The sequence below is a fragment of the Spodoptera frugiperda genome, chromosome 5, assembly GCF_023101765.2.
Source record: "Spodoptera frugiperda isolate SF20-4 chromosome 5, AGI-APGP_CSIRO_Sfru_2.0, whole genome shotgun sequence".
Taxonomy (NCBI): domain Eukaryota; kingdom Metazoa; phylum Arthropoda; class Insecta; order Lepidoptera; family Noctuidae; genus Spodoptera; species Spodoptera frugiperda.
Genome location: NC_064216.1, coordinates 10,914,617 through 10,927,550, shown reverse-complemented (window position 1 = coordinate 10,927,550; position 12,934 = coordinate 10,914,617). Strand labels below are relative to the sequence as shown.

Here is a 12,934-nt window from a genome sequence, read left to right as displayed (position 1 = left end):
CTTCCTGCCATACCATGTAAGATGTGATTGGAAATTCAAATTTCCGAGTAGATTTCCGAAATGATATAACATCACGTCTATTTTACCCCAAGGGGGTTTTTACAGAAAATACACATTTTTACTGTCGAAAGCAGATGTGTCATTTCTTCAAAGTCACATAGAAGAATGAAATTAGAATTATGTAATAGCCAAATTATCACACATATCATACATCAATAGCCTATAAGTGGCTACTGCTAACCAAAAACCTCTTCTCGCACGGAAAAGGTTTTGAGCATTAATCACCACGCTTGCTCAATACGGGTTGGCGATTTCAAACTTAATATAATCAGAAATTATAAGTCTAGGTTTCCTCACGATGTTTTTCTTTAGTCAGTAGTGTCTAAATAATCTTCGAAAGTACATATAACTCGGAAAACGTCACATTGGTACTTTGCCGTTGGTAGATTTCGAACTCCCTCATACATGAGAAGCATAGGTGTCTTAAACCTCCAAGCCACCAATAGCCATATTATATACATTACATTATTTTTAAAAGCCTCTAAAATTACTTTTTTAATATTACTTATAAAATAAAAAAAAAAAACATTTAAAAATATAAAAATAGGAGCCGACCAGTATCGGGAGCATGGTTTATATTATTATAAGTAAAAATCCAGCAAATTTTTACCAATTGTCTTTTTGCAAACGTTTTACATTTTTCAACAATTTTATTTCTCAAAACCTACGTTTTCCCAATGTGATTGGGACAGTCCTTTTCTATTTTTTATTCATCTCCGCCTGCTAACTGTGTGCGTTCGACCATCGGACGTCGCCCGAAGGGACTGGAAATATCCTCTATGGAAAAATGTCTGCTATTCTGAAAAGCCGATAAATTGGATGTAGTACTGCTCTTTTTTTCGAACAAAAAAAAAAGAAAAAATATCTTTCAACAATGTAAATGAAAGGTATTGTTTCAAATAGGTATAAATGAATTTATATTTTACAAAATTTATAATTTTACTGATCTGATGAAAAGGTACACAATGAAAAACACCTAGAAATCGAACCTATTAATACTATTTTCAAGAAATTTACTTAATATTTATTTTACTTTTTCTATTCCACTATGCTTTGTTCCAACCCGAATTGAGAAACTTTCTCTGTGTCAAAAGAAGCTTTGGTCAGCAGTAGCCACATATACACTGTTGATATGATGCTTTGTTCAAATAAATAATTTAACCGTCCGTCAAACACAGTCAATACTATTTTAAAATTAATAAAACTATAAAGTATCCACGTCATCGGCAGAGTTTAAAGTGGGCAATTAGAGAGAACAGTACAACATCTCTTAGAAATAATTTGAACGATACAATAATTACCGTTTAGGCAAGTTAAAGCGAAATTACAACAATTAATCAATCAAAAGAGCTCGAGGCAGGCAGATGGTGAAAAGATGAATTATTTTACGAAGACGTTGCGTTTTCATTAATTTTCTTTGAACAAGGTTACAGGTTTACGCAGAAGTATAAGTTTTATTCTTCTTTTTTAAAAAAAACGTTGCCCCACTCAAGGATTTTTTTTTCTGTATCGTGATAGAGTAATAAACATACACACCAAGACATAAACTCACAAACTTTCGCTGATGATATATTTCGTAACGTCAATGCAGCCTTTTTCTGTTGTTTTCAAAGCAAAATCGTTGTGCTTCCCCTTAGAAATTGCAGTTTAATATGTATAGGCTTGTCAGAAAATGCTTGCCAGACGCCAAGCGAAGAAATTATGGCAAATCCTCTCACTCACGGGTCATTGATATTGTTATCTATAACAGGGACTTACAAAACATAAAATAACTTATAAAACAAACTAGATGTTATGATGAAGTAGTGTTATCTATCAATAAATTAAATCTTCTGTTTCATCACTACAGCACGTCACCCCCACATCTTCATTTAAAGTGGCCCTACAGTTTGCGGGCACATTAATCTACTGCAATTTATTTACAATCTTCTATTAATAGATTTTCGCTGACTTTAAACTGTGTATAGGGACTTCAAGCGAGTTCTATCATACAAGGATTAATATGTATGAAAATATTAATTACCTTTCACAGTTAATTATAGACCTAATTATAATTTTACTATGTAAAAGTGCTGATATTGGTATTTTCAAATAGTCAAAAGACGGTGCAATGAAAGCAATTCATCAGCTCCAGATGTAACAACCCTGAGCCTGATTAAGATATTATTATGAGGATTCGACAATGACCTCTGAGTTTGTTTCGACATTTCTTCTCAAAGTAGTCCATTAGGAAATGGCGATCTATGTAGATTTTTTTATATAATAATTTTGACGTGCAAAAGTGCTCTTTTAACAAAAAATAAATTCATTATTTCATTGACTTGAGAGAGGAAAAATTGTTTGTTCCTGTCTAATCTGCATAGTTTAGATTCATTATACATACCAAAATTAAAGGGTGATGATGTCCAAAATTCCAAAAATAAATTACCAGCTTAATTAAAATGGACAAAGATTTTTCAAAACTCATTTGCAATATCCGTCCTAATTCCGTACCCCGAAAAATAATCAAGGATTTTGTAACGCCTAGTGAAATTAAAATTGTGTCTGCCACCCTGTGCCACCCGCCATTTTGATTTAAAACGTAATTTGAGCAACGTGTGGGTAATTTATTACTTTATTAAGTTGTTGTCTCAACATATTCTTACTCCTAAGATTAGTTGGGGGTAACAAGGGGTATAAAGGGATTACCCTACATGTTTGAGGGGTGAAAAGTTCCTTAAGATTACTTTGGTTGTGGATTTTAGGATTACGAATGTGTTTGATGAAGTAAGTTATGTTTTGTTAAGCGCTATGTTGTTATGAGTCGTGTAGTAACAGTTAAGTAGAATACGGAAAGGGCTTGAGGCGGAAGCGGACGACATGTCGCAGCGACAGTACTGGTTTCATACTTTTCTATGAAATTACTTCCGTAGTTAGCGACACGAAACTATAGCGACGCGTCGCCGACCGGCAGACGCCATTGTCATCTGACTGCGGATCAGTAGTGCTGATGTTATAGTTTGAAACCATGGCTGCAGTGAAAGGTCGTAACGACTTGTCGTGGCGACTTGAAGCGACAAAACGTCGTCTGCTGGTGCGTCGTGTCACCCGCTTCCAACTTGTACCTTTACTTTACTTCCTATATTTTCCTTAAATCGTGCCTTAATTAAAACTCCATAAAACGCAAATCATCGTCAAACACTATAAACTATAACTGTTTGAAGTTTCATATTTCCGTTAACTTTTTATTCAGGGGTTAGTACGAGTTTCTTTTACGTTTTACGAGATCGAAAAGCAGGAGAAGCCTTCGGCGCTCTGATTGGTTGGTTAATTCGCACTGGCCAATCAGAGTACCGAACGCGCTCTCGTATCGTTTTTGTTCAACGTAAAGCAAACTCGTACTAAGGGTACATTTCAAGTAACAATCACAAAGCTCCCGCAACCGAATCAAAAACAAAAAAAAAATAACACCTTTTACAACAACAATCCTCTACTGTAAAACTGAAACTTTCACGTTTTTACAAAACTACTTTTAATAATGAAAATTCTTACCGACTTATGAAAATGCTTAGTGCTGAGATCTGTACAGGGTGAAATGAACTTTAACTTGTTGAGCTTAGGTTAGGTTTTTGCATGCTATGGTGTTATTTACCTAGTCAATAATGTTTCAAAGCGGAGACAGGTACACATCGAGCTAAACGCACCACTTTATCATGGTCTCGCTTTGTATGATACTTTAGTCACATTCAAAGGTCAGTTTATACTGGTTTGTTTAGTTTCATGTGTAGCTGTGTGTAGCTTGTAAAATCAACAGTGTGGAGCTCATACGTTACATAAATATGCACAGATTAATGACGTCAGAATGCAGCTCCTCGAAAATGTACAAACAAAATGTATTTTCCATTAGTCGCTGGTACACTGTAGAATGTACAATGGCGGACATTTTTATTTTATGCTTACTTACTTAGTTTGTTTTTAGTTACTTATTTACTAAGTCTACTTATTTTCATTGTGATGATTTACCTTCAAGCTTGGGAATAATAAGAAAGTATTCTAAAGAAGTTCTTAATAAGACATTTTCGTTGGTGATTTTCTGTATTTATGCGTAAAAACATGGTTTCGAGCTCGATTCCCGGCTCGGGAAAAGTATCCTCATTTCTGAGGATCATGGTCAGCATCAGGGTGCATCTGGAGAAGATGATCTGCTTCCATTGCGTCTCTTACAACCGTGTACAATTTTAAAGATGAAACTGATCGCTCCATCTCGTCGGGGAACGTCCGCACGATCTCTTGCTTTCGGTGTTCCCAAACACATTCAGTTTTTTTAGGTTCTCACCGCCACTGCGAAAGTACGAAAGAATACTTTTATATACGAAATTGGGCCAGAATCAATGCATTGGTGCACTTTGTTGTCCAAAGTATTCTTAGCATACGCCTCCAACACCACGTCGTAAAATCTCATTTAGGAATTATAAAATATCTCTTCTAGATAACAATATTACGAAATGGAAATATGCTAAAAACTACAAAGCATACTTATTTACATAAACAAAATATCCAGTCCTTCATATCCACATACATATTTCCAAAACATTGAACCGGAGAATTGGCGAAGAAGAAAATCCTCGAGTTCTTTTATAAAATGCAACGAAGTTTAAACAAGCCATTTTGGAATACAGTCACGGTTGAGTTAGGCGTCTGCGAGACCACAAAACTTCACACTTGGCTCACCAAAATCTGCATCTATAACTTAAAACGTGATCCGCGTTTAAAATATAAGAATTTTGACCAAGTTCCCAGACTTGAAATTTATGATAATCTATTATAGACGATTAAGTTATTGAAATTAGGTCCTTTAAAGTCGATTTTAGGGGATAAAATTGTGCTTTAGTTTAATAGCTGGTGATAATTTTGGGTCAACTACGTGAGGTTGACAAACTGATGAGTGATTAACACTTCACTAGCAAATAGCTTTACCCGAGAACTGATCGACAGACAGAAATTTTTTATTTTGACATTAGAATATTAGCTTTGACGTACAATAGTACCTTCCTTGTCTATTAGAATTAAATAATTTTGCCTTTGACTTTTTTGACAACACTTACGCGAAAAATTCTATTGCAAAAATACCTTATTTTTTGTGCTTCTAGATAATGAGATACAAACTAAACAAGCAAGAGTTGAGTTGAGTAAAGGTGGTTCTTTAAGCAAATAGGTAAATAACGAAACTAGATACACATGCAAATATGAGTTAGTTACTAATAAAAACAGAGAGTGCACCCACATTAAACAAGTTCAGTTTACGCTCCACGCGAGACAAACGTGCAGTTTTTAATGAACGCGACTGTAGAAAAGGTGAAACAACTTGAACATTTTAAAATTTTATTATATTTTAATTAAGTCCTCTAAAGTAGTATGAGATTTAAAGTGAAATGCATAATATTTTAATGTTCATGAGAGTGGGAGTAACATACTGTGTCTGAATATTACAGGTCAGGTTTCATTAATTTTGATATTTCATGTACTGGTCTTGATGTGACTGCAGAAGGGATTATTTTTGTCACTACCTCGTTAGAGTAGACTAAGAGACTACACATTTAGCAGTAGAACAGACTACAGCTCTGCCCATCGTGACAGTTAGGTGATTTAAAATAGGGGATGCACATAGTCCAGAATGTCACGAACTGTTGATTTACTTTTTTATGGTATAAGCCAGTAAACAAGTAGATGGATCACCTGATGGTAAGCAATCCCCGCCGCCTAGACCCGAAACACTAGATGCGTTACAAGTGCGTTGCCGGCCTTTTAGATTGGAAAGATTGGGAAGGGTGGTAATTGGGCCTCTGGTAACCTCACTCACACAGCGAAATATAACGTAAGCGTTATTTCAAGTCGGTTTTCTGTGGGACCGTAGTATCACTCCAGTCGAGCCGGCCCATTTAGTGTCGAAGCATGACTGTCCCACACTTAAACGTAATCATATTTTGTACTATATACCTTTACTAAACAAATACAGGTATAACCAGAAGTAATACATGTATACTCAGAGCAACAAATTATAGTTTGTAACGCATTGGCTGCGCTCTGAACAAACTAATCTAACTTATCCGGCTCGACTGTTCGATTGTACAGCTGTCTGGTACACGCACGTAACATACCTGAGAGCTTACATTGCTACCATATTATTATTTGGTATCAAGAGTAATAATAGAGAGTGGTAAAGTTAGATACCTTAGTAATTAAGAACTTTACTTAATACATTGGGTCCTGTAGGTCAATACTGACTGACCCTTGTGGAGGATTGGCCATCAACCGTTTTAGTTTTTGGCAGTCAATGAGTTGTGTTTTACTTTCTATGATTATTTAAATGCCACTTACAAACGGTGAAGGAAAACATCGTGAGGAAACCTAGGCTTATACTTTCTTATTCTTATTCGTCAATCCGCTTTTAGCAAGCGTGCATTCTCCATGTGAGAAGCGTCGGGTCAGCATTGGCCACTTATAGACTATTGATAATATGAAACACGTTATGGTTAAGAGTACGGAGAATATGTAGAGTTCATATGGTAATTAAACCAACGAAACAATGTAACCAATTATTGTATTACGAACTTGATAGAAAAAGAGTAACCTATGAAGTTTCTTGCTCGTTCTTCTGCATAGGAATCTACACTTTGGAACAAGCAAATCTTTACTAGAGGACTAACTGACAAAAAGATATTTTTAATATTATTATATTTGCATTGACGTTTAAAAGTGCCTTCCTGGTCTATTTGAAATGAATAATTTTGACCTTTTTTAACGGAGTAAAGTTGCGGGTAAAATTTAATTATTATATTTTAAACACAAATAACAAACATAAATGTATACCGATTACTAGTACACAAGGTATATTCGTAACACGTATACCTAGCACGAAGTAATATACTTATTGCAAAGTAAAAAGAAAAACTGCTAGACACAGTAAAAATTCTGCACAGAAAACTTTGTACTACGAATGCGAATTTGGCATTCGAAAAAGTTAATAATATTTTTCTCTCACAGCAGTCGTTGTGAGTACTAGGAGAACAAACTAGTCAGAAGCACTTTATTCTTTACATTTCTGTAGAATTGGCAATATCATCGATGTTACTTTCTATATAGGTAAAAGAAAATTACACGTATCTACTAGAATGCGGTACGAATAGGGAAAAGACAAAAGAATTTCTTGTACTCAAGTTAGTTTGGATAATTCTTAAAAATCATTTTTTTTTTTTTTCAACGTTGCCCCACATTAGGATTTTCTCCTGTGTCGTGGGTGCGTTTACAAACATACAAGTTCACATGCACATGACACCCAGACCCGAAACAACAATTTGTGGATCACACAAAGAGTTGCTCCGTGCGGGAATCGAACCCGCTACCCGTTGCGCGGCAGCCAGTTGCCCAGCCACCGCACCAACCGTGCGTTTATAGGCAGAGACAATGAAACACCAATTGCTACGATTCTTACTTTTCATTCTTTAAGTGATTTTTGATAATTATCAACCGCCAATTCAATCAAGTATTTAACAAACCTTCGCATTGTGCCTACGTACTGTTTTACGACCTAATAAAATTACCTAACGTCAGTGTTAAGAATTTTTATTGCGACAATTTGACAATTCCCCGGAATGTTCCCAACTTCACCCATTCTATTGGGGACAGAATCGAATAATACCAAAAACTGTTCGCTCTCAATCTTCTTTATTGCTCTAATTTATGGATGACACGTATTTAAGGTGTTTGCCAGGTTTTATTTAACTTTCAAGGTGATTTTTATGTTCGTAATAAATGTAGGTTATTTTTTTGGCACCCAGAAATTTTCACTATTTGAATTTAGGGCTGTCTCGTTGGTAAAGTGGTCTCAAGTATGACTGCTAAACTGGAGGTCTCGTGTGATATAGCATCGTTGCGTTTTGCTGAAATTTTCTCAGTAGTTACGACATACTCTTAAATTGTGCCATATAAACTCATAAATAACACTGCTGGTGAATAGTAAGTGTTATATTGTAGGTGCATAACCAGTATGTTCCTTTACCAGGAATGTTAAAAGGTATGACAATATGACGAAGATGAATGAACGACATTACACCAGTTAAATAACAATGGGACTGAGTAAACTAAGTAAAACAAATAACTATTTACATAGTTACAACTAGCTGATTTCTTGGCTCTGTTCGCATGGATTACGGACTTTGTGACTTAAAAATAATTCCAAAACAAAACAATGTAATTTTTTGTGCAACTTCGTCAGCATGGAATATGAGTTTTGTGACATAACTTATCTTTTCTTCCAATTTTCTAAAATAAAAGTACCCTAACCTGCCAATAACATTCCCATCAAAATCGGTCGTACCATTTCAGAGATAAGCTAAAACAAACAGACAGACAGACAAATAAAAATTGTAAAAATAAATATTTTGGTGTACCTATGTCTCGTACATATATACATACATTTACATTCATAAATATGTAAGTAGTAAAAATCAGTTATTTCAATATTACAAAGAGACAGGGAGTAATTATATTATTATTATTCTTTGTACTTTATTTATTTATTACTCTACATTTACATTATGTTATTATATCAATAAAGAAACAACATTGTTTAGCATTTTTTGTCGTAAGAATAACGTTTACTCATCGTCTTTTCAGCATTAAATATGTAATTTACATGAAAACAATATGGCGTGAACTAATTACATATTAACACAATGAAACCAAAGCATTTCCCATTAACAACGTTCAAAGCTGGCGTGTCCGTGTTTTACATACAAATCTCGTGAACCTAGTTACGTCTCCCCAAGCACACAGATTTCTCCTCACACGTAGTAATTAAATTCCCAATTTAATTTCGATGTGAGTTACGAACCTTTTCGTCTAATAAGGGTTTTGTTTTTCCACAAATTGGTTTATAAGTAGTACTTAATTAGTAGTAACTAGTTCAAAGTGTGGGAGAACCATGCCAGTGAAACCACGGCCTCACAGAAAACCGACGTGAAACAACGCTTGCGCTGTATTTCGTTGTGTGAATAAGGTTACCGGAGGCCCATTGCCCTTCTTCCCAATCCTCAATTCCCCAACAACCCTCAAATTCCTAACCCCCAAAAGGCCAGCAACGCACTTGTAACGCCTCTGGTGTTTCGGGTGTCCTTGGGTGGCGGCAATTGCTTACCATCAGGTGATCCGTCTGCTCGTTAATCAGCTTATACCATAAAAATCTTACTGTTTCATTGCTTCAAGTTCAATTCGAAATTCGTACACACAATAATTACTACAAAATTAGCAAAAATAATTTCACTTATTGCCAAATAAGTGATATTATTTTTAAGATACTTTTTTACTGCTTTTTAAATCCTGATGTATGTGTGATGTGTGATGTTTTGGCTTTAGCTAAAAAGAAATACAGAAATAAAGAAAGAGGAAACATTTATTTTACATGCAATAAATAACAAATGACAAGTATACGTACAGTTCATGAAAAGATTTGATAATAATAATACCTATATATATTGTATATGTATATATATATGAAATAGGACCAGTTCAGCATGTGCAAGACAGGATACCAAAAAGAATGCGAAATTAATAAGATTTAAAATAACGATTTAATTAATATCCCAAATGAGCCAATCACAATTGAGTAAAGACCCATAACCTGAGCCTATTAAACTCGACGAGCCGTTTTATGGCGCGACATTTGACAGCATCACAGCACACCCGTAAATAGTTTACGTTTTACGCTGATTTTTATCACTTAGATTACGTGATACGCTTTTTTAACGCGCAATATTTATGAATAAGTCATCATTCGACGTTGTTATGATATTTTTATTGCGTTCGAATACGATCGCATAATAATTGCGTGTCCAAAATAAAGGATTGTGTTATGAATGAGGTGACAGTTTCGGTTTTTAGCATAAAAGGTTTTCGAAATTATTTTTATAAATGTTGTTCTATAAATCTCAATTCTGCGTCTATGTGTATAATAGATATACGCATATCAATATCTAGACCATTTTTTACAAAACAAGTTATTTAGCCAAGCACTCGTAATATAAATCATGATTATTCTACAAAATCTCCTGTGATCGAAAATAAGTTTCTTGCGTTACTTCAGGCACAGTTCTAGCCTGTTCTTTTGCTAGCAATTTGCAAGAGATTAACCCAATTGAACTTCTTCAGAGTCTGCTGATTTGTCTTCAGCATCATATTCTAGCAATCACTAATCAAAACCGTTTAACGACACATACCACGCGGTTAACAACAACGACCATACCATCACATATCATAACACCGCCATTTCTGAAAGAAACCAACAAGGTCATAAGTCAAGTCCACACATATCCGTCGATTACACATAATTATAATAAACTTATGAATCAGTTCCATTCATCCGAGACGACACTCAATAGCCCTCGCCGTTCAAACAATTATATTACTAAACATCTTATTAACTGCAATATTTACAAATACTTTCATTGTTTGTGTGAACAGTTATAATTCTGTTCAAACACATCCACACATTGTTGGATTGTTACTCAAACCGCACACACTACACACGTGCTTTAAAAAAATCTCCACAAATAAGAAAAACCTTTTCACTTAATTCAGTAAAAAGTGGTGCTTTCGAAAATTATATAAAATTCCGCCAGACTTTACAAAGTGCAAATACGTTGAACCAGTATAAAATTCCAGCTACGTTTCTGTTTAAAACTGATGTAATTTGCGTCGGCTAACGTTCCAACTATTCCCGCTTCCATAAAAGTGCAATCTCATTTGGAGCCAATAATTCCTGATCGTGGAACCAATTTTGTTGAAAATTCAAAACAGAAGATGAAACTGTACCCTCTGGTGTTTATAATAGTGAGTATCGAAGCGAAGGCTCGGACTAAATTCTGTGATGTGGTTTCCTCGGACCCAACGAAACATTGCTTCGTGAAAGAAATTTTAACGAGCATTGCACACAGCCCCAACCAGCTGTCCGTGGACAAAACCACAAATACGCTGTACTTCAGCTTCGATTTCGGACAAGGAGAGTACGTGCCGGCGATACTCAACATGGAAACCAAAAATCTAAGTGTATTAAAAGGAGTTAAGGACGCCTTTGCTATAGCCAATGACAATACAACAGGAGAAATGTTCTTCGGAGGCAGTCACGGCATCTACAAGTACAGTGCAGCAACCAAGACCCTGCAGCGGTTGAACATCAACAACTTGGACATCTGGTGGCTGTTCATCAAGAAGAACATATACTTCATCAAGTTTCCAAGTCTCAGCGCGTATTACTATGAGAATAGGACAATAAGAGCTGTTCCTTCACTAAAGGGTGATATAGTTCATCAATTTGTTTTGGATAGAGAAGACAACATTTTCTTTATCAACGGCTCAGGTTTGTTCGGTATTAAGCATGATGACAGCTCACCAGTATTACTGAGGGATCACCCAAGATTTCTGGGGATTGCGACGGATAACTACGGCGTCGTACATGTGTGTAGCGAGGATGGTATATTTGTGGTCACTAAAATGGTGCAAAAAGTGAAGAAAGTTATCAACGTACAGGGCGTGTTGGGTATGACGTTCGATGGGTCTAATAATATTATCTATTCGGATTCCCACGAGATTATAAGGCTACTGCCGCTATCAAAAGACAATTACAATGAAAATGATCACGGCCAATAAAACTATGTACACATAATAAGTAAGAGAATTTGCATATAGTTTTGGATTAAATGGAAAACCTGTTGAAGAACGAAAAAAAAAACGGGTTCATAAAATCTTAGGTACTCTCGAATAAATCTCTTTAGACGAAAACCAATCGATTTTCAACACGTTTTTCAAACGTAAGTACGCTAATGTAGGTTAGTTTTAAGTGATTATGTATAAATGTACATAATAATACTTATTGTGTGCATTTCATGGTTTTTATATTTTTAAATATTTTTTCTTATAACTAAATATTTAAAAATGTAATTTTGATTATTGATGCAACGGAATAAATTATAATAAGTTATTTAGTATAATTATACTTGAATGTCAAAGACTTAAAATGTAATAGCTAAGCTGTAAAACTATGTGACCATTTCCACTGATACTAAGCTGTGCAAGAAAGATGCGCATGATAGTAGGGAAGCCATCTATAGCACGCATCTTTCTATATAAAAAACATAGCTTACCTGAATCCGTTACCACCAGTGCTATGCTGTGTACCAATGAATATAATTGGTGGAAGCCAAACATATCCACAGCAACGTAGTATGTCGTACACATCTCTGGTGGAAAAGGACTTACCAACGTTTTCAATTTTAAAATTCATATAAATGTCACAAGTTTTAATGTGTATCTGATGGAGAAAAATGGTTGTGGTGTTGTATATTTAAAGAGGAATGTAAATTGTTTCATTGTATGCGATCATTAGTTCCAAAAGAAAATCAAAACTGTCTGGAAGTTAAATAAATGGCCTTAAATGCAATGCCTTTCGTTTTATTTCCGAATGTATTAAATTATAGTTTTTGCTTCCTGGCCTCTTGCCAAATGGTGATGACCTGACCTATTCATAATTATTATTAATACTAAATGTTAATGTTTGAGGTGGTTACTATTTTTTTAAGTTGACTGTATTTTTTTCAACTGCTGATCAAGCAATATCATTTTCAAACTAACGGTGTCGCGCAGATATTATGTGGTTCAAATTAAGTCATAAGACATTTCCCCATTAAGTCATAAGAGATTTCCCCATACGGTATAATGTATATTGATTTTTGTGATTCCTCTAGACATTAAAATTAACTATATTTTCTTTTGCTTATCAATTACAACTTTAACAGATTTATGCCCGAATACTTATTATTTATTTATTTATTTATTTGCTTAT

The 12,934-nt window shown here is 34.9% G+C and overlaps 2 protein-coding genes across 5 annotated transcripts in view; one reads left to right on the top strand and one right to left on the bottom strand.

Annotated features, from left to right (window-relative positions):
• LOC118272073 (protein spaetzle 4) overlaps window positions 1-12,934 on the bottom strand; it is a 484,075-nt gene that overhangs the window by 318,226 nt on the left and 152,915 nt on the right. The window lies entirely within an intron of this gene.
• LOC118271600 (ommochrome-binding protein-like) lies at window positions 10,589-12,624 on the top strand. Its single transcript, XM_035587690.2, has one exon. The coding sequence runs from the start codon at window positions 10,897-10,899 to the stop codon at window positions 11,740-11,742; it is 846 nt and encodes a 281-aa protein (XP_035443583.1). The 5' UTR covers window positions 10,589-10,896; the 3' UTR covers window positions 11,743-12,624.